The sequence below is a fragment of the Leishmania braziliensis genome, chromosome 35 (assembly GCF_000002845.2).
Source record: "Leishmania braziliensis MHOM/BR/75/M2904 complete genome, chromosome 35".
Classification (NCBI taxonomy): domain Eukaryota; phylum Euglenozoa; class Kinetoplastea; order Trypanosomatida; family Trypanosomatidae; genus Leishmania; species Leishmania braziliensis.
Window position 1 is genome coordinate 1,706,102 of NC_009326.2, and position 21,417 is coordinate 1,727,518.

The 21,417-nt window shown below is 57.5% G+C and overlaps 6 protein-coding genes and 1 pseudogene across 7 annotated transcripts; all 7 read left to right on the forward strand.

Annotated features, from left to right (window-relative positions):
• Nucleotides 1–1,376: 1,376 nt before the first annotated feature.
• Nucleotides 1,377–2,795, forward strand: LBRM_34_4470 (annotated as a pseudogene). Its single transcript has one exon. A coding segment is annotated over exon 1 (1,419 nt).
• A 1,020-nt stretch (nt 2,796–3,815) lies between these two features.
• Nucleotides 3,816–4,064, forward strand: LBRM_34_4480 (putative anaphase promoting complex subunit protein; the record flags this gene model as incomplete). The annotated part of the gene is made up of 1 exon (XM_001568497.1): nt 3,816–4,064. One exon carries the CDS (start codon nt 3,816–3,818, stop codon nt 4,062–4,064), a length of 249 nt encoding a protein of 82 aa, XP_001568547.1.
• A 735-nt stretch (nt 4,065–4,799) lies between these two features.
• On the forward strand, nt 4,800–5,495 carry LBRM_34_4490 (conserved hypothetical protein; the record flags this gene model as incomplete). Its single annotated transcript, XM_001568498.1, has 1 exon — nt 4,800–5,495. The coding sequence occupies one exon, from the start codon at nt 4,800–4,802 to the stop codon at nt 5,493–5,495; it is 696 nt and encodes a 231-aa protein (XP_001568548.1).
• A 1,113-nt stretch (nt 5,496–6,608) lies between these two features.
• Nucleotides 6,609–7,187, forward strand: LBRM_34_4500 (hypothetical protein, unknown function; the record flags this gene model as incomplete). Its single annotated transcript, XM_001568499.1, has 1 exon — nt 6,609–7,187. One exon carries the CDS (start codon nt 6,609–6,611, stop codon nt 7,185–7,187), a length of 579 nt encoding a protein of 192 aa, XP_001568549.1.
• A 950-nt stretch (nt 7,188–8,137) lies between these two features.
• LBRM_34_4510 (conserved hypothetical protein) lies at nt 8,138–10,294 on the forward strand (the record flags this gene model as incomplete). Its single annotated transcript, XM_001568500.1, has 1 exon — nt 8,138–10,294. The coding sequence occupies one exon, from the start codon at nt 8,138–8,140 to the stop codon at nt 10,292–10,294; it is 2,157 nt and encodes a 718-aa protein (XP_001568550.1).
• A 1,658-nt stretch (nt 10,295–11,952) lies between these two features.
• On the forward strand, nt 11,953–14,832 carry LBRM_34_4520 (conserved hypothetical protein; the record flags this gene model as incomplete). Its single annotated transcript, XM_001568501.1, has 1 exon — nt 11,953–14,832. The coding sequence occupies one exon, from the start codon at nt 11,953–11,955 to the stop codon at nt 14,830–14,832; it is 2,880 nt and encodes a 959-aa protein (XP_001568551.1).
• Nucleotides 14,833–16,388: 1,556 nt separating this feature from the next.
• Nucleotides 16,389–20,828, forward strand: LBRM_34_4530 (conserved hypothetical protein; the record flags this gene model as incomplete). Its single annotated transcript, XM_001568502.1, has 1 exon — nt 16,389–20,828. The coding sequence occupies one exon, from the start codon at nt 16,389–16,391 to the stop codon at nt 20,826–20,828; it is 4,440 nt and encodes a 1,479-aa protein (XP_001568552.1).
• Between the last annotated feature and the right edge of the window lie 589 nt (nt 20,829–21,417).

A 21,417-nucleotide genomic window follows, 5' to 3' on the forward strand; every position in this document is an offset into this window, starting at 1 on the left:
ACGCCAACGAAGTCGTCTATAACGGTGCGTGGTGCCACCCTGAACCCTCTTTGCAGCGTCGACGTTTGACGTTGTCCTTCTCCAACTACAGCCGCAGTCACAACCGCATCCACCCTCGAATAAAAGCGTCCAGACGCGCCGGCTGCCCGCGCCGTTCTCAGGCGCACCGCAAAGGGTGAGTCGGCTGTCCCACATTCCCACCCGACCCTGCCGGACATCCCGCCAGAACGCACGACCTATGAGACCCCGCTTGCCTTGCTAGCGAACAGCAGCAGAAGCAGCAACGGCAGCGATGGGGAAAGCAAGGAGGTGAGAAGAAACGGTTCACCAAGATGTATCTCCCCCTCCACAACCTCGTCACGTGGAAACGGCAGTAACGCCCACGACTCACTAGACACGCAGCCGCCACTTCTATCCCCTGTCGCTGAGGCACCGCCAACACACCAGCGTTCGTTACCCCCTTCACCGGCGCCGACGCCCCTTGGATCACCCCCGACACTCAGTGCGCCTTCCTCATCACCCTCTGAGTCCAACCCCGGACACCGTGGGGCCCCGTTACTGCTCTGGACTTCACTAAACTAACCACAGCGACGGCAGCAGCAGCCAGCAGCGGTTGACTTCGTGCACTTTGCGCTGCTCATTCAACAGGTCGACGTCCGCAGGACGGACATCAAGCGTATTGCGTGCACCGGCGCCTTTCCTAGGGACGACGTGAACACGGTGACAGTGAGGCTGCAGCTGCGGCGGCATGAAGTGCTGGTTCGTGTCGAGCCTATCGCGAATATCCAACAGGCCGCCATGAGGGGCAAGACGTGTGAAGGCTTTGAAGCTAAACAAGTCGAAGAAGCAGCGCGTCTCACCACTAGCAGTGGTACCACCAGATGACGAACCTGAACCTCCACGTGTGGTGGATGTCGCGGACTTTCGTGACACATTGGCTGTCTTTGATAACGCTCTACTAGCCATCAGCTTTGCACTGCGGAGTAGTGTGGCGCCTTACGACGACTTGGTGAGGGCGCCGTTGCAGTTCTGCGCCGCCGATCATTGCTCGCGCAGCGACGGCGAGACTATGCGAGAAAACAACGACGAGAATATCTCTCAAGCGGAGAGGCCAGCGGCAGATGCAGTGACCGCCGCCGCAGCGTCCGCATCGACATTGGCGCCCCCCAAAATGCATGTGGAGGCCCTTTTTGTCTGTGCTTCGCTTTTTGAAGGGCTGTAACGTCCATGTACTGGTCATGTCGTTCAACCGAAAAGCCGTCTCCTCGTTCTGCACGAAGCTCCGTCATGTATACCGAGTAGGCCCTCGGCCCTCCTCCGACATCACGGGTGTAACGACGCTTTGCCGTGTGCTGATCACTCTGAACTATGACCGCAGAGAGGCATTGTGGTGCCCCCTGACCATCTCCAGGCCTATTCGCCAAGTAGCATCACAGCGGCACGAATACCAGCGCCCTCAATGGCTGCAAACACAGTGCATCGCCAGACGTAAGAAGCACGAGAACGAAGCGGAGGCCGCCGTACAGGTAAAGAAGGATGCTATCGAGGCGGAGCTACTTGCGTGGCAACTGCGCACAGCTCCTTATCGACAACAACCACAACAGAGCGAAGCGGGTGGTACTGGCGCCGCTGCTGCTGCCCGATCCCAACCTCTTGTGGACGCCGAAGATAATGCCCCACACGTTATCATCCCTGTTCCAGGTGATAACCCTAGCAACGGCAGCAAGACGCCATCGCTGAAGCCGGAATATCCATTACCCTTTCACGCGGTTCTCTGCCCGAACCTGGTGCAGACGGACGTGGGGCTCACACTGCTTCTCTAGCAAGGCTTACATCCGCTGCTCACGATGGTGCGCTTGCGCCTCACGGTTGGCGTGCCACTCGGCTGCGTAACGGTTCTTTTCGGTCTCGCATTCATCATCTACACCACGAAGACGACAGACCCATGCCGCGCTCATGTTCGCACGGGTCAGTGTGTCGACGTCGGCAGTAGCGACAAGAGCAGCAGTATTAGCGGCTCCGGCAATCTGGACCTCTTGTCCTCCGCGTACCACGCTGGTTTCTCGAGCCCTTACCTGTACGGCTCACCAGCGGCACCGGGCGAGTGCCTCATCGTGACCATCTGCTGCAGCTTTGCAGCTCTTCTCGATAGCGTCCCCATCGTGTACTTTGCGGCTCGGTACCTAGCACTCGGCAGCACTCGGCCATGCTTCATTCATATTCTGCGCGGCATTCAGGCAGTGCTCGGCACGAGTGTGCTCATTCGCCACCTATGTTCTGTTTGTTTTTCGCAGGCGCCTCCACGTGCTGCTGTGCTCAGCGCTTGTCGCCGGGGGCGACATGCTGTGCGCGGTGCACCTTGAGGCCTGCGGCGATTGCTACGCCTACGAGGCGCATGGTCCTCTCAGCGGCACTAACGTCGCTCTTGTCCTGGCCTGTGGGTTCCTTGTTCTGTGCGTACTTCACTGGCTCGTCGCTGTGCTGCCTGTCCTGCCGAGCGTTGGTACGCAAGACCTGATTCCTACGGCAACTCCAGACACGTACACTTTTCGTCCATGTCTCTTTGCCCCAGACGGCCCCACGCCGGCAGAGGTGGACCAGCTTCGGCAAGCCATGCAGCCGCCGCTGCGGCTAGAGGTGCATCACTGCATTCAAGCACGGGATCGATTACTAACAACCACCACGACAATTGGGGAGAGCAAGCAAGCGAACCGCGTGAAGAGCTTGAAGCATACGGAACTGAACGAGGAGCGCCGCCAGGAGCGGACACGGCCATTTTAGCAGCGGACATGTGACGGCCTCGAGCAGCGCGCACGAAAAGGCCACCGCGGAGGGTGACGGCGATACGTCATGCTTAATGCAGCAAGCGGGAGGGCGAGGAGCCACCGCAGCAGTCGGTCGTCTTCATTGGGCTCTTTTGACCCCAGCGCAGACCATTCCCATGGCTACAGCGTGCTGGCCTCGCGGCTGCTGCAGCGCGTGACAGAGATTGGCTTCAGAGTGCAAGAGCGCAGCCCACCCACAACGCCTGCTCTCCCCTTCGACTCTGCCGGCGCCTCGTTCTCTGAGATGTCCGGCGAGGCTAAGGTAGCGTCTTTGCCTGTGCTACCCATGTTACGTCACGTCGTTAGCCCCCGTGAACCATCGTTCCATTGCACTTCTACCGCAGACATGCGGGCGATCGTGGTGGCAGATGACAAGTCAATCATCTTTAACTGCGGAGGCGATCTCGCGCAGCACGGCGCCCCGCCCAAGCTGACGGCGGCCATGGTGCTCCTTACCTACACCGTCGCAGCGACCGGTGACGCGGGGGGCACTGCCTGTCCCCCTTTCTAGTTGTCCGCATGCTTTGATGGGTCTCGTGGCTTCCCACATCTGCAGGTCGCCTGCAAAGGTGTCGTCAGCGAAACCCTTTCCCTCCCTTCAGATATCCGTGCGCAGTGTAGGCCCTCACCACTGGCGAGGAGCACTCCGCACTTCCCCAAAGCGATTGCTGAGGAACGCGCGCGTTGACAACTTTGCAAGCGCTCATGCGATGATGCCTCGTCCTCTCACACATTCCCTTTCCACTCCACTCTCTACTCACTTCGTTTCTCTTCCCGCTCTGTTCTCCACGCAATGCGGATTGTGCGCATGTGAGTCTTTGTAGAACTGAGAGAGAAAAAGAGGCCTTTGTCTGTGTGTGTGTGTGTGTGTCGCTGATACCCACTGCTCCTCTCGTGCCTACGAAAACGAAGCCAGAGCCATTCTCCAGCACGCACTTCAGTTCCCTCCTTACCTCTTCATAGACAGAATAGATTTCTCAAACGTGCTTCATGGATGTCAAGATAAAGAGCATCCACCTCGTGGCGAAGTGGATGTGGGACTGCAAGGGTGAAACTTGTGGCATCTGTCGCCAGGAGTACGAGGCAGTTTGCCCCACTTGCCGCGTGCCGGGTGACGACTGCCCAATCCTGACGAGTCCTTGCCACCATACGTTTCACTTGCACTGCATCACACGTGCATTGGAGAAGGAGGAGGGCCAGCCAGAGTGTCCGACGTGCCGCGCGCCGTGGCAAATCTAGAACAGGAATCAGCGCAATATGAGATGGCTGATACTGTCACAGCCCGCTGGGATGCACCGGCTAGCATCCACGCTGGGGCACCTACTTCGTGGAGAGTCCCTTTTCTTCCTACAAGACACCGCTAACCCTAATGTATGCGTGTCATTCCTCTCTCCTTCTTTGCATCGACTAGGATGTCAGCTGATACTGCTTCAAGGTCTCTTTTTTTTTTCACTAGTGATAAGAGTACGGAAAGTTCATTTTTGAGCCGAAAGTGGATCCTACGATGGACCAAACCGGCTTAGTATCGCGTAGGGGCACGAAATCTGCAGCGTGAAGCGGCATGCCTGCGCCCTTCACCAATACCCATAATGGGCGTGTTTCGCTCGCAAAAGAGGGGCTCAGACCTCTACGCCGGCATCCCGCTAATCTCGTGTATTCTCTCTATTTCCTTGCGCCTGTTTTTGTGCTACACTTCGCCATTCCCTTCCCCGATCCCTTCTGCCCTTCGGACTGCTTGTCTTCCTCGTCCTACCCCCCACCCCCACCACCACCACCACCCTCATACCTTTCGACTCACGGCCTGCGCAAGCCCCGGGAGCCCCCGCCTCCTTTCCTCCGGCAAGGGTGTGCGCAGTAACTTACACTCTTTCATCGACAGCACTGTGAACGAGGATCAAAGAATCACGGATCCGTAGGAAGACGGTAAATAGAAACCACATTGGGACCGTGAAGCACCCACCCACTCATTCATTAATGCGTCGCTGTGCTGCTCGATTCGCCGCTGCGGCAGTGGCCGCTGGTAGCGATAGCGACCTCCAAAGTATCAGTCCATCAGCGTACAGTGGTGCGAAGAGTGCGGTGGCAGGCACGACGACCGAGTATAAGCACGTGCACACGGCAAACCCGTTGCCGTCACAGTTCATTCCGCCCGCGTCCGAGGCTCCGGAAAGGCTGCAGTCGTACGTGGAGCCGAAGCCATTTATTAGCCTCCGCCGTATGCAGCTTTTCACTGTCTCCCTCGGTGTCGGTGGAGCTAGCGTAGCGCTGGTGTACTTCTTCCTCAGCACAAGCATCCGCAACCGCGTGGAGGAGGAGCAGCTGCAGTTTGATCGCGTAGTGGAACGCAACCGAATAGCCATGCAAGACCGCATCTCCGTCGTGCCGGTCTTCGTCGCGCCGAGCACGTACGACGAGCTGTACGCCAAAATGTTGGAAAAGGACAGGACGGTGGAGACGCAGCTCACCCAAGCCAAGAGCACCCTCCACACGGAGACCATGTTCCACGTAAAGATGTGGTGGAACCGGTGTCTGCGCAACATCCAGGCCGCCACAGACGCCTTCGTCACCGCACAACTGCGTCACAAGGAAGCCCACGCAGAGGCAAACATCAAGGCAGCACTGCAGTACAGCGGGTATGAACTGGTGAGCCTCTCCAAGGTTGACGCGTAGGCTGCCAAATTTTCTTCTCTCTCTCTCTTGATCGCCAAGATGCAAGTTTAAGCCTGTGCGTTGCATGATTCCCCCTTTTTAGTGCTTTGAGCGATACGATGGGTGGAGGCGAGGATGCAGCAAAGGAGGAACGGACGAAGGTCTCTTTGCGGCGCTTCAGCGCAGGGTGGATGTTTGTGTGGAGAGTTGGTGTGTCCCCTTTTTTTTCTTTCTTTGGTTGCCGACCTGTCGGACAGTATCCGAGAAAAAGGGAGGGCACATCCTCATTCTTTGTGATGACCTGCTGGTCCCCTTTCCTTTCTTTGTTTGCCCTCCCCCTTCCTCCTCTCCTGCCATCATTACTCGTTAACTCTTCATCTGGTTGCAGTGAAAGCTGCAGAGGCGCCTGCGTACGAGCCGTATCATGTGTGCGCCATCAGCAAGATGTGTTGCTGTCTTTGTTTTTTTTTTTGTGTGTGTGTGTGCGCGTGTGCATGTGTACGAACTGCCGGCGTAATCGGTGGCTTTCTTCCTGTCTTGTCCCATGTCTCTCGTTCAGGCTTTTTTCTGTCCAGGACCCTCTTAGTTATCCTTCCTTGTGGCGCTGCCCTTACGAGGCGAAGGGAACGAAGGGGGAAGGGGGCAGCATGCGCAGGTGGGAGGCACGATGTCCGACCAGTAGCAGCGGAAAAAAGGAAATGTACCTAGCCTCGACGACGCAGCGACGCACGAAATCAGAGACGGATGTCGAGTGTGGCAGCAGTGGCCACATACGTAATCAATCCCATGTACGCAATCCTGTTTGTGAGTGTAGAGATGTGGAGTGACGCTCTCACTTTTCTACGCTTTCTGCGTAGGCGAAGTAGCACCCAGAGCACCTCACTGCTCCTCTTCGTCCTCCCCGGCCATCTCTTCGCCTGAGTGTGTGTGTGTGTTTCTCGCCAGCGCTCCAGTGATGCACACAGCAACATTTTTTTTTTCGCACCAGTCTTGCACACTGAGGCACATCACCATCGCCACACAGCGATAGCCGACAGTACTCTCTTCAACCTCTGAGCTTCATCCCCACAGCCACGACGGCAAAGACCTCTCAGAGAGGACACCAACACACACACACACACAGCGAAGGAAATCATGCTCGCATACTTGGAGAGTTACTTCGACCTAAGGAAGAGCTTTGTCTTCTACGGGGCGTACCATCACCAATGGCAGAACCAAATGATTCATGTCATCTTTGTACCGGCCATCTTCACCACCGCGATGAGCTTCCTTGCGCGCGTGCCCATCGCCGGCGGCGTCACCCTCTCCCACATCATTGCCGCCTTCTACACGATATCCTTCATCAAAATGGAGCCGGTTGCTGGGGCACTCTACGCGCCGATTATCGGAGCGATGGAATACCTTGGCTTACGAGTGCTCATCAACCACGTGCCAATCAGCATTGCGATTCACGCCCTCGGCTGGGCAGTGCAGATAATGGGACACAAGTTTCTCGAGGGTCGCCAGCCAGCCTTCATGGAAGATCCGCTGCAGGCAATCCACGCTGCATTGCTCTTTGTCTGGCTGGAGGTGCTCTTCTTCCTCGGCTATCGCCCCGCCATGAAGGCCGAGTTGGATAAGTTAATCAAGGTGCAAATCGAAAAGATAAACGCGGCAGAGCAAGCTGGTAAGGCACCGATCATTAAGGTGGCTCCAAAAAAGGTGAGCACGTAGAAAACGACTGTACGAGTAGGCGACGGAAGCAACGACAACAAAACGTCTTGTCTTTATAATGCGCGGCACACTGCTTTTCTTTTTTTTTTTGGCGGGAGGAGGGGGATGGGCCTCCGTGCGCTGGGGCGCACCTCCGTCCTGTTGTCGTACTTTATGCTGTCTTTGGTTCTCAGAAAGACAGTTGGTGACGCTTGTGAAACGCTGCTTTTCTATTTCTCTCCTTCTCCATCCTTTACACAGCGACTGTGTGGTCTACTCATTCTTTGTTAGGCTGTTTTGTCCTACGCGGCGCATGCTGGGCTCGGGGATCGAATTCGTTTTTGCATGCTCGCCCCTCTCTCCTTCTCTTGTATCACTTTCTCTATAGGTGATGGCGTTCGCTTGTAGCTTCTCATGAACGTGTGCCAGTGTCTTTAGGATCGCTGCCCTCCCGCCACCCCCCACCCATCCTCCATTATATTACAATTATTCAAAGAGCACTCCATGAAGGTCCTAGTAGGCCCTGCAGCCAGCCACTGCTTCCTCCCTTAGTGTCATAGCACATAGCACATTACTGTGCCACTCTTTTCAGCTACGTACCGGAGGCACGTGACGCTTCATGCCCCTCCGCTCTCTCTGCTACGTGGAGCGGGTGCTCTTATGAAGAGGAGATTCCCCAGTGCGTGAGTGCCCGCTCATCCTTCTCGATCGCCGCTTCTCCACACTTTCTGCAAGGCTCCTTTCTCCTCTTCTTTTTGGTACTGAGCTCACATGACCCTTCGTCTGGTATCAGACATACATGCATAAGCGCACACACACACACACACACATCGGGTATGCACCTCAGCCTGTAGGAATCGACATCAAGTGCGGTGCTCGGTCGTTGGGGAAACGTAACGCCGCGGTCTACACGCTGCCCCTCTCTGGCCTTCCTGAAGGTCCCTTTTGGCGTTCATCTCGGGAGGGAGCAAATGACTACCGTGCAGGACTCACTTAGATCGGCACCCGCTGCAGGAGCGATGGAGATGCAGACGTTGTTGCCGAGTACATGCGGCGAGGAAGTGGATCTGCCCGGCGTGCCACGCGTTGGGTGTGTGGCTGCTATCTCCTACAAGCCCCACAGCCCACACGGCTTCTCTGTCTGCGTTGTCGGCATGGCCGACGGAATCGCCATTCTTGGTCCGGACCTCACCCAGCGGCACTATGGTCGCCACTGTCTCCTCACACGGCACCTTTGGCGACCGGCGGCGCTGTTCGAAGGCAGTGGAGAGCAGCCAAACGCCACCGCGCACGAATGTGGAAGGGCGGCTCAATCTCGCAATGGCACCGCCATGCTGCCGCACACGAAGGGGAGCTACGCCAGTATTGTCGCTGTCACCGCCTGCCTAGTCGCAGGTGAGGACGGGAACGGCGCCAATGTGGCGCTGGAAACTGCGGAGGATGACACGATTGCCATTGTGGTCGCCTGGTCCGATGCAGCGCTGCATCACCACGTAACGGTCCTGACGGCTCATCTGCGATGTATCCTGACACCGTCCTCGAAAAGATGCGCCAGCAGCGGCAGCGTACACGTGGAGGCAGGGCTGGTGCAGGTTGTAGCACACGATGCCCTACCGTTGCACCCGATGCAGTCTGTCCTGCGTTTGTTTTACCACTCTGCCATGGCAACGTCCCAAAATGAGATTGCCCCGCACCACGTCGTGATGTGCTCTGTGTACTCCCCGTTGGACTGGACGATGTCGCCTGAGAGGCACTTCGGCCTGTCCGATCCAGGGGCCACCACCAACAACACGTCTCCCAGCTCGGTAGTGAAGCCGTCGCACCCAAATGCCGGCAGCGGCTCCGCTGTGGCAGAGTCGGTTGCTCCCTCGGCAGCAACAGCAGCACGGGGGCACGGGGGGCTACTTTTTCTCACCGTGTCCGCTTTTCATGACAGCGACACTGCTGGTGAAGCGACGGCCTCTGCTTCCGCGAGTCTGAAGAACGCCTGTGCCAACAACGGCATCCGAGTGTGCGCTGGGCCGTCTGCGGGAAAAGATGTGGCGCCGTGGCTGCTACAGTTTCAGCCAGACCGAATTGTTTGCGCCTTCGCCGTGCAGTCTGCCACGACAAGCGTGATCGCGGTGGCCGGGACGACAGACGGTCGGGTGTATCTGCTGGGACAGACCTCGCAGCGCCTGGTGCGCCGAGTCAGTGGCCCCGTGGCAGATGCGATGTTTGTGCAGACAAAGCTGGCGAATGTCCGGTCGCGGACCCGCAACGCTGTCGTGGATGGATTGCTGAACGAAGCCATCGAGGAGGACACGCGCAGGAGCGGTGGCGTTTTGAGTCAGCCAGACGATTATGCGCCCCATGACGAGAGCGATTCTGCGGCGCTAGTGATCCTTGAGAGCGCCGGTCACTTGCTGGTCTTGCGCGCCATCAATAGCGACGCCCCTATCACGCAAAGCGTGGCAGACATCTCGCAAGTTATCACGCTTGCGAATGGGCGGCAGCAAACGCTCACCTTTGTGGACTCGTCCATGGAGAACCTCGAAGAGAGCACGCACATTAGCTCAAAGAGCTTCCTGGACTTGAGCTCCTTGCGCGGCTTCTTCGGACGGCGCCGTCCACCAGTGCCGCCGCCGCCTCCCGAACAACATCAACGGAAGCTGGGACGGAGCGACTCCTCTCCTACAAACGCGCCGCTGGCCTCAAGCAGTCTTACCACGTCCCCTGCAAATCAAAGCTTCTTGAACGGCGCTATGGGCATCGAGGAGATTCACATAGCGGGCCATATCCTGAGTCGTGGTTTGCTGTGTGCGACGTGCATCTACAACGCACAGGGCGGTGCTGAACTTGTTGTGAGCACGATGGGGCAAGTCGTTGTATCGGTGCCGTTCAGTCCCACAGACGGATGCTTCCGCATTGCCGGCTTTACCAAGATGCCAGCGCCGATGTTTTACGTCGGCTTTGTAGACTTCTTCGCCGCGGGCAATCCCATGCTAGTCATGGCTGGACTGAAGAGCGTGCTCGTAGCCAACCGTCCGCAGCTAACCATCCGCGATCGCGCGCAGCTCCTTCTGCGCCTGCTCAACAAGAAGGAGTGTGAGCAGCAAGCTGCGGAGAGCGATGGGGTAGACGTATGACAGAGCAGCTGATGAGGACGACTTTTGCCTCTGCATGTTGTGCATCAAGGTTCTTCTCTGCTCTGCAGCTGATCGGTATTGTGTTGTCTCCTGCTCGTTACGATTGTTCTAGTAACGTTGTGCTTTCCGATCCTTGTCATGAGGACAGCCTAGGAACTAGAGAGCCACTGTTACAGCAGAGGAGAGGGGAAACAGAGATGAGCAGAGACTCTACGATGAGTTGCACGTGACATACTGCTTGGGGGACCACTCTTCGAACACCGCGCACTTTCGGCAGCGGCATCCAGCAGCGCCTAATGGTACGTTGCTATACACCCCCTTTGAGGTATGTCGAGCTGTTCCCTTTATCTTGCATTCTTTCACTTTCTCCCTCCTTTGATTGTTCTCTCACCTCTCTGGAGCTCTTCTCTAGACATTTCGTATCGATAACGTCCCTCCCTCCACCTCGGCCTCTTACCCCACGTGTGGCCTTTCACATGGACAATTCTCACGCGCACGCAGGCACCGCTACACCGGCACACGCCTCCCTTCTTCCCCCCACCCCCTTACGCCGGGAAAGCTGCACGCGAGAAAACGTGCACGCCCAACTTCACGCGCTCTCCCCCTCTCTGCTTCAAGACACTCTTCATTCCCTTCATTTTAGGTTCCTCTACTGTTGAATAGCTTTGCGTGTGTCTGTGCGCGCGCAGGAATTTTTGAACTTGACTCGTCTGCGTATGCATTTTATTTCTTCTTTCATTGCCTGATGTTCAACTCATCCCCTCCCCCCTGATGGCTGTAGGAGCACCTTAGCGCGCGGCGTCTCTCAGGGCCCAGCGTCCATTCCAGGCGGAACCCGAGCAGGACCCCCTGCCCCCCGCCAGTGCCGAACCGCTTCTGGCGCTGACGGGGCCAGGCACCCACGACGTAGCGAGGTGAGAGCGATGCACCGCTACGGATGCCGGCGGTCAGGTCGTGGATGGCGCGGCGTCGGAGCGGCCTGCGACGGTGAGCACGCCTGTGCCATCCCTACGATAGACAGAGTGTCATCGTGACTCGAGCGCATCCCGCCCGGCCCGACGGGGAGCGGCTGTGAGGGGCGACCTGCGGAGAGGGTGGTAGGCCGAGCCTGAGGCAGAGGTCGTGCTCAGGTGACGGTGAGTGGGCGCCTTGCTGCAACGCGTGCACTACGGGTGCTCTGCACGACGCAATTGGGCCTGTGGCAGACCGAGGAGGAGGGGAGGCGGGGTAGAGCGAGCGGAGGCTCTATGGCAGAGAAGGGGGCATATGGGGTAAAAGAGAAAAAGGATCACCCTCGGTTGGCGCCTCGCTTCACCTTCTTTCTGCTTCTTTTCTCGTCCGTGTTTCGTGGCTGCAATGGGCTCTCTCTCTCCGCCCCCACCCCACCCCCCACTTTGGGCTCAGAAAGAGCAGTCGCGTTTTTTTTCTCGTGCTGCTCGTGCTTCTCTTGTTGGCTCAAAATAACCTCTCACTTGCCCTACAGACGTAGCGCTGTGAGTGAGGTCTTATTGGCTAGTGTATGCGTCTCTTCGAATTAGCCCTTCCCTTCACAACCCACTTTCGCTCTCTCTCTTTCATGGGGTGAAGCGGTGCACGCGAGCCTACACAGCGTCGCTGCTAACTCGAATTCATTTTCCCTTCTCTGGGACACTGGCGCAATGGAGAAGATAAAGGAAGCATTTGGCCGAGTCGACAAATTTTCTCTGGAGAATGCTAACCGACTGTGTACGGAAGTGGAACGCATCGAGGAAACACTTCTCAGCGACGCCGGCAATGCAGAGCCCAAGATGAAGCTCATTGATGCCTCCCTTCAGCAAATACGAGAGCTTACGGAGGTACTCATCTGGATGGATAGCTGCCACGACGAGTGGTTTGAGCAGGTAATGGAGCACGACGTCATGGATACCTTCGAGCGCCTAGCCACCAATGCTCTAATGCCATCGTCTGTCAAGCTGCAGAGCTTGCAGAGTGTCACAGTCATGCTGCAGAACTTGTCGCGGGACTCGTCGCTCTTCTACGTCTGCAGCAACAATCACATCAATCGTATGGTCGCCGCCGAGTTCGACATCCAAGACGACGAGTTCGTCTCGCTGTATGTGTCCTTCCTGAAGTCTTTAGCCCTGCGGTGTACACCTGACACAGTGCAGTTTTTTTTCGACGTGCAAAATGGTGCCTTTCCGCTCTGGAATCGGGCAGTGCGGCTGCTGGACTCGGCAGATGTCATGGTGCGCACCGCCACCAAGCAGATTATAGTGACCATCGCACAGCTACAAGATGCGGCGGTGTCTGCCTTCGTAGAAGCATCCATCTCGGACGTCCTTCAAAGCGTGCTGGGCTTTGTGGATGCGCAGATCGTGCGCCTTGCAGCGAGTGTGCCGTCCTGGAGCAGCCTGCATGAGTCGGTTGGTTTCCCAAAGGCTTACGGAGACCCCAACGTGGGGAGATTCCCCTTTTCCGCTGATCCTGCTGCGACTCTGCCGCCGCCTCCAGCGCAATCTTCCCTAGTGGTAGACACTCGTGCGTTGCAGATTCAACTGGATGACGTGGAGGATGAGCTGCTTTACCTGAATGATCTTTGTCGCACGCCGGTGCCCAACGCGGGTGCGCAAGCGGCGGCGGTGCTGCAGCGAGTTCTCCTTCCGCACTTCCGCAGCGCCATCCAGAGTGAGGTGGATTCTGCCAGCAGCGCCTCCACCTCTTCGGGGATGAGTGTGGCGCACGCCACTCACTCGATTCCTGGTGCTCGATTCAGCGGCTCGTGCACCCCCGCATCTGTTGTGTTGGCGTTCCTCTCCTACTGGTCGCAGGTAAACACCGATGCCCGTGTTGCCGCCGCGTTAGTCGACTTCTTCGTGAAGCCCCTCAACTCCTCCTCAGGGACCTCGTGCTTCACCGTGGCGTCTATGGTGTTGGAGTCCACACGCGTGGATCTGCATGAGTCGGTGGTAGTCGTCTGTCGACACGCGCTTTCGCGCACTGGAACTCAGCCGACACCACCAGTGTCTTTCTCACCATCGCTGCGCTTTCCTAGCTCACTTGGTCAGTTCTTCTACGCCAACACACCGTACCAGCAAACGGGGACGGTGCTGATGAGTGGCCCATGCTCCACAACTTTGCCCTCAAAGGAGAAGTTCGTGCAGACGGTGTGGCCATCGCCGCCGACCGCCACCACCAATCCATTCGTGCTCCTCGTTCCTCACGTTGTGGCAGCACTTTATACGCAACTAAAGTACTTTCAGGCAACTCGACTGAGCTGTGTGACAGCCTCGCTGTCGTTATTGCTTGATATGATTTCGAGTGCGGCGCCGGGCAAGCCTGAGTGGACAAGTGTGTATCTTGAACTGATGAAGCTGGTGCAGCGTCTGCTGCTGGACTGCGTGAAGCAGTACGCCTCGGCGATACAGAAGACGTTGCATGCGCAGAAGATTGCTGATGCTGACATGCCGCACTCTCACATTTCCCTCCGCGACACCTTGGAGTCAACGAATGAGGAGGCACCGCTGCCAATTCGAGACCCCTACACGTCGATGTTTCTAAAACTGAAGGAAGCAGCGATCTGGATGGAGGCGGCAGAGCAGGCGCGTTTGCCGCTGCTGGAGACAGCGGCGCAGCGCCCCAGCAAAAGAGACCTGTACCTTTTTTTCCCCTCCTTTCCACTTCTCTTCACAGATGAGGGCAGGCTCATCCTAAACACGTGGCCGCCGCTTCTCCTTACAGTGTGCCGGCAACCGGGTGTGGCAGCGCAATGGGCAGTCGCATACCACGTTGCGCAGGAGAGTGTTGTCCGCGCCCTGGACTACCCAAATCGCGCGCCGGTGTCGGATGCAGAGTGTGAACTAAATTTGTATCTCACGTTACTTTTGATGCGACGTGCGTTTGTGGGTCACGCCCACCGCAGTGGGGTCGACGTGCTGCAGATGACACTGCGGCAGCTCGCGCCTCAGCACAGGCAGTCGATGTACTTTACCTTGACTAACACAGCCACGGCACTCTCAGTACGATGCGAAATAACGAGCGAATGGCACCTGGACAGCCAAGCCCCTTCCATCGCGCCCCCAGGCACGCCGGTGTGCATGGTGCTTCCTTCGACCTCTGCCGGTAGGGAGGGGAGAGAGCTGCTCTTCTTGGACATTCCCATCAGCGTTCCGGAGAGAGTACGCTCGCAAGAGTTGCTGGCAGGCGAGCACAAGAGGCGTGTCCTCTGCAGCTTGGATCTTGCCTTTGTGGGTATCAATATCCATCCACGGTACCCTTTTAAGGTCGTGCTGTCTTACCAGCTGTCAGGGCACGTTATGCTGCTGCACCTCGTCACTAACGGCACGGCAGCGGCACAGATGATGGTGACGGGCGTGGAGAAGGCTGCCAACGAGTGCCGCCAGCGGGGTGCATCTTTCTGCTTTGGTCTTATGAACTACAGGAGTGCTCTTCTCGGCGATGAGAGCGAACAAGACAGATCTGCAGGGAAGGAGGGAGATCATTTTTTGTCGAGAAGTGCAAGGGGCGAAGCGGCCGACGTGCGCGCATCCTCCCACCCCTAGTATCTGTTCGTCAGAAAGGAGAATGAACTGGTGCCTTTCACTTTCACATGTTTTCCTTCCACAAACGTTCAGGAACAAAACGTCTCCGTCTCTCAGTTCGATAGTGCTCACGAAAACTTCAGCATGGGCATAAACCCTCGCGCCCACCGTTATTACCCACACTGAGTCCGCACATTGTGCGTTCATGTGTGCCAACGCTCACCGCACTCACATAACTCTCTTGTTGCCTCACACGCAGGTACGCGCACGCATTTGGTGCGCACGTGTGTTGGATGTCCACAACCAAACAGCCGCGACGAGAGTCACAGAGGAAGACATGCACCACTTTTGCGGGAGACCTTAGCCCCCCCCCCCCCCCGCACACACACACACACACACACCTCGCCATTCACGTCTAGGACCGATTCTTCACCAGCTTTACCTCACTTCGCCTCACTCGCTGTCTCTCTTTTTTACCCACGTACAAACATTGCCTCTTCTACGCACGCACATGCGCCTTCACACCCACACACACACTCTCTCTCTCGTGCGTCATTTCTTTACTTGGCCGTCTGTTCTACTTTGCATGAGCGTCTGTGTGCGTGTTGGCCGCTCTACTTGTGGGAATCTCGCGCAAGAGGGACTTCTCTCTTTTTTTTTCGCCTTCACTGTCGTCAATCACAGCGCTGTTCCGCCTTTCATTTTTCGTTGTTGTTATGCTTTGTTTCCCTCCTCTTCCCGTTTTGTTAAAATCTTCCGCTCGTCTGTTGTGTGCTCGTCTGCTCGCCCTTTGCCTTCTTGCGTTTTCGTGTGCTTCTCCTTTGCAGAACACGCTGCATGACAGTGTAGACATTTTGTGTCGACGACGGACTCCCCCCCCTCTTCGTTTATCGCTTGAGGTCGTTTCCTCCTCCCCCTCCGGTGTGATCGCAGAGTGGTTTATCTCGTATCGATTGTATACGCGTGGATTTGTGGCTGCTTTTTTTTCGCCTCTCTCGCTGATAATCGAGAATACCGAGGCAAGCCTATAGCGCCTACCCTCACCACGAAGCGGAAGGAAAAAAAAGAACGCACATACGCCTATACAAGCGTGTACACAGTCACCTCACTTGTGTGTGATTCATACGCGTTTAACTGTTTGTTTTCCTTTCAGTCTTCTCCTTTTCACTTTTTTTATCGGGTCGTGTTTTCGCTCTCTTCTTGACTTGACCAGCGCACTCCCTCCCTCTGTCGTACTGTTCTCTCCCTCTCTCCTCTTCTGCTTTCGACTCTGGCTGACACCGTCGCTATCGTCACTCCTCTCGTAGAACACAAATCGCGCAAACAGGGAAAAATTTGGCCGCTCTTTCTCCCCTCCTCCCTCAACCTCTCATACATCGTTCTTAGAAGGTCGTTCTGGATCGATACACAGACACTCGTCGCTATAGCAACCTCAAAACAGAAGAAGATACGTCAATCAACCACGCAGTCATCCCACAAGGAGTATTGGACAAGGTAACCTCGCCCGCGCCCCAGACCGTCCTTCGCTGCTTCTCAACCCCCCCCCCATTATTGTTTCCTCAGTGCTCTTCGTCCGCATGAAAGCCACCACTGCATTCGGGGTGGGGGACATTGTCCTACCGCTGTCGCGCAGCTTCTCTGTTTGCCAGGACCAGCTACTGCTGCCAGATGGCGTCACGGTGCGCCATGGCGCTGACTTCAATGTCACCATCATCAGCCACTTCCTCGTCGCTGTAAGGCCCCTAGATGCCGACACAGAGATTATCGTGAACTTCAACTTGTGCTTCTACGACCTGCTCAAGTCAGGCACGTCGCCAACGACCTCAGCGAGTGAAGGGGAGGAAATGCACACGCTAAACACCATGTCAGTGCACACCGTTGAGCGCCCCGTTGTCCCAGGATTCCGCTATCTCGAGGAGGAGTCCAAGCAGGAGCTGTACCGCCTCGCCGATGAGCAGGTGCGGCAGCAAGCCATCGTCGACGGCTTCCTTCCGCGTGGCAGCGATGAGGGTCGACTGACGGTGGTGCATGCAAAGCCTGGCAAGCCGGTGGCGGTCAGTACCAACGAGCATGAAGAAGGCGACGTTGTCTTCGAGACGACCGGAGTGCCGCTGCCGTTTCCAATTCGCAGCACTGTCGAGCTCCCAGGAGACTTACATCTGAGACTGACAGGTGGATCCGAGTTCCTGCAGCACTCCTGCCTCCCGAATGTTCGCCTCGAGATCGACGGTACACACATCCGGGGCATAGCCCTGCGTGCCATCGAGGCAAACGAGAAGTTGACGTACAACTACCTCACAACAGAGTGGGAAATCAGCAAAGTGTTTCACTGCTCCTGCAACGTGTACTGCTGCTACGGCTTGATCAAGGGATTCCGTTTCCTCGATCGCGAACAGCAGGAGCACCTGCTGCCGCACTGCAGCCCCGCCGTGTGCGAAAAATACCGCTCGCCGCTGCTTTCAGGGGCGACTTTTGGCGCCTTGACTAGCAGCACGGCACTATTCACCACGGCAGAGGGTCGCCTGACCTCACAGCATGATCTTGCGGCGGGCACGGTGCTGTTTGAGGTCTGTGGCACCCCGCAGCTGGATCAAAATGAGCTGGTGCTTGAGCGGCTTCGCCTGTCGCACTCGTGTGATGCGAACACAATCCTCGTCAACAACTGCGTCGTCACATCTCGCCCGCTTTCTGTGGGTGACGCCGTGACTTCCAATTTGAACCTCCTCTACTACACTTTCTCGCCAGCTTTGCCATGTGCCTGCGGGTCTGCCAGCTGCGCCGGCCGCATCGACGGCTTCAAGGCACTGCCCATCCAGACGAAGAACTTGTGGTGGAGCTTGGCCTCGAATGCGGTGCGGGCGGAAGCGCTCGAGAACGGTTACAAGATTGTCTCGTCCAGCGCACTTGTGGACGTGCGACGCACCTCAACGATTGGTGACGCCACATTTGCGAGCCGCAACATCGCTGCCGGCACGCGTATCTTCCACATACACGGGCTCGTGCTGCCCTTCCCCACGGTGTACACCATCTATCTCGGCGAGGGGAAGCACCTGCTCTTTGCGGACGGGGCTCAGTGCCTCGCACACAGCTGCGATCCCAACACCCGCATTGTTGTGAACACCGACACAGGCAGCTTCGACTGCTTTGCGCTGCGCAATATCGCTGCAGACGAACTGATCTCCTTCAACTACCTGACGACGGAGTGGGACATGAGTGAGCCCTTCACCTGCGCATGCGGCAGCAGCAACTGCTACGGTCGCATCGCTGGCTTTCGCCACGTGAAGCGGGAGGGTCAGCTGAGCCTCTGGAGCAAGGCAACCCGAGCTGTGCAGTCCCTCTTTGCACAGACCATTCGGCAGATGGCAAGCACCCTGGCCACACTTAACAGGACTCTTGTGGCCCCGGTAGGCGCGAATGGCGCCCTCTTGCTTGCTGAGGACACGCCGTCCGGCACGGTGCTCTTCAAGGCGCCGGCGGGCTTTGCGGTGGAGGGCGATCAAGTCTGCTTTGGCGACATCTTCCTCGCCCACTCCTGCAACGCTTCCGCTGTTCTATTGGAGGGCCGCGTTGTATTGAGCGACGCGTGCACGGCCGGCACCGCCGTCACCCTGAACGTGAACCAGCTGTGCTACAAGCTGGCAAAGCCCTTCACATGCCGCTGCGGCGGGTCTGACTGCACACACGTCGTCGGAGGCTTCGCCGCGCTGTCGGACACGGAAAAGGCGCGCATTCTGCTCTGCACTGCGCCAGATGTGCGCGCAGAGGCAACTGCTGCGGGCTTCATGATTCCCTGTTTGTGCCCCTTGGTGACGGTGAGGGCGAACGGGGTGATGGGGCAGTCCACCTTCGCAGCACGCCGTATTCCAAGAGGAACCCGCTTCTTCAAGGTGAACGGGCTCGTGTTGCAGTTTCCGACGGTGTACAGCATCCAGCTAGAGCGCGGCCGCCACCTGCAGTTTGCCGGCGGCGCCCAGTGTCTTGCACATAGCTGTTCCCCAAACGTGCGCATCATGGTCGACGCGGAGAGCCGTTCGCTCGACTGCCTCGCCCTCCGCGACATCGAGGAGGGGGAGTTGATCGCCTTTAACTACCTGACGACGGAATGGGACCTGAGTGCCCCGTTCTCATGCCTCTGTGGCAATGGCAGCACCTGCTTCGGCCGCATTCGCGGCCTCAAGTACCTCTCCGAGGAACAGCGGCAGCGACTGTGGTGGATGCTGACCCCAGCAATGCGCCATTTGGGAGAGCAGTCATTCAACTGGAAGACCCTGGCCGGAGTGCAGCTGCGCACTGACCAAGACGGACGTGTGCGCGCCGCGAAGGAGTTGAAGGAGGGGCTGATCATTTTGGAGGCGCTGCAGGTGCAACTGCGAAGTGGCTGTGCGCTTGTGGGTGGCGTGCGGCTGAGCCACAGCTGCATGCCGACTGCGGCGATCGTGGAAAGGCGTGTGATCATGATCGGGACGGTCTGTCCCGAGACGGAGATTACTCTAGACCTGAACTGCTTGGCATACGTCCTGGATGAGCCGTTCATGTGCACGTGTGCAGCCGAGGCGACCCCACACGCGGTGAAGGGCTTTGCTGCTCTGTCCGCGGCGGCGCAGGCGACACGGCTGATTCTCACGGAACCGTCGGTGCGTGCGGTCGCTCTGCGCGATGGCCACCGAGTCCCGTGCAGCTGTTCGCTTGTGGAAGTGCACGCGAATGGTGATATGGGCCAAGCGACGTTTGCGGCTGTCGACATCGCCGCAAGCAGCTGTTTCTTCCAAGTGAAGGGGCTGTGCATTCCGTTTCCAACCATGTACACCATCATGCTGGACGAGGGTCGCCACCTGCTGTTTGCGGACGGCGCCCAGTGCCTCGCGCACAGCTGCGACCCCAACGTGCGTGTTCGTGTCGACGCAACGAACAACACCCTCGAGTGCCAGGCGCTGCGGCCCATCAAGGCTGGCGAGCTCATCGCCTTTAACTACAACGCAACGGAGTGGAACATGAACACACCGTTTCGCTGCCTGTGCGGCGCGCCCCAGTGTGTATACGAGATTCGCGGATTTAAGCACCTCTCTCAGGCTCAGCGAGCGTTGCTCCAGCGGCAGGCGACACCGGCCATCAAGGCGATGGCCTCTGCCTACGCAGACGTGCAGTTGCCCGTGGCGCTTCTGCGTGCGGCGCCAGACGGCCGCCTCAGGTCTGCGCGTGCGGTGGCCAAGGGCAACATCCTGCTGGAGGTGATGTACCTGGATGTTCAACCGAATCAGATATGCGTTGGTCGCGACTACGTTGTGCCGCACGACGCAAACTGGTACAACTGCGTACTGGTCGAGGGGCGCCTCATCGCTAGCCGTACCCTAGCCTCCGACGAGCAACTTCTGGTGAACATGAATTTCTTCGTGTACGACATGACAGAGATTTTCCCGCGCACATTCGACGACGCCTGCAAGGGCTTCAAGTTCATGGACGAGGCAGTCAAACAGGAGTGTCTCTACCTCTGCGAGCCCCCCGTGCGTGCGCAAGCAATGCGGGACGGCTGGATTGTGAAGAGTACGCAGGAAACCCTTGTGGTGCAGCCCAACGGAGACATGGGCCAAACCGCCTACGCGCGCTGCGACATCGCTGCCGGCACAAAGCTGTTCCACTGCACCGGTCTTGTGATTCCCTTCCCGACAATGTACACCATCTGCGTTGGCGTTCATCAGCACCTGCTGTTCGGCGACGCGGCAGAGTGCATCGCGCACCACTGCGATCCGAATGTGGAGGTGCGCGTCGACGAGTCCGGCGAGGGCACCTTCGACTTCGTGACGATTCGCGACATCGCGAGGGGTGAGATGATCACCTTCAACTATACAACGACGGAGTGGGATATGAACACGCCGTTTGAGTGCCTCTGCGGCTCACCCAAGTGTGCCGGGACGATTCAGGGCTTCAAGCATCTGCAGGAAGCTGATCAGCAGCGGCTGTGGCCAAGCACGTCGAAGGTAGTGAAAGATCAGTGGAGGGCGTACACCGCGTCCGCTTAGTCCAGACACAGGTGCACGGACACCGAACCAGAAACAAAAAGTCGGCAGTGCGCATCATAGACATAGACCAAAGGGGGAAGGGCAAGAAGGCGAGTGCGGTAGTGCCTCATACAGCAACACGTACTTGGCTGACAACACATAAAGAAAGAGAGAGACTGCAGCGTGACCTGTGTCATCCTCTGTGCGGCACCTATGTGAGGCTCCTCCCCCGACACGTCTTCTTATCCTGTCCCGCTTTGGGTATTTTTTTCTTCCTTTCCCTCCCCCCCTCCTTCTCCCTGTATGCGCGTGTGTCTGTGTGAAGGTGTGCGTATGCTCACATGAGGTGCCCCGTTTGCATACATCTTACGTCTCAGGCTTTGGCTCTATCGCTTCTTTTTGTTGTTGTTTGCCTCTCTCGACATTTTGGGTACGGGGCGCACCTCACTCGCTGCCCCTGTGTTCTCCTCCTTTTCTTTTCTCTCGTCCTCCTGTCCCCCTGTAGCTTTGCACGCCGACACGCAGACCAGCACCGTAGCAGTGTAACAGGACAACGAAATGCAACCGCAACGAGTGCTGCTGTGTTGTGCACGTTTGCGCTTGGTAATAC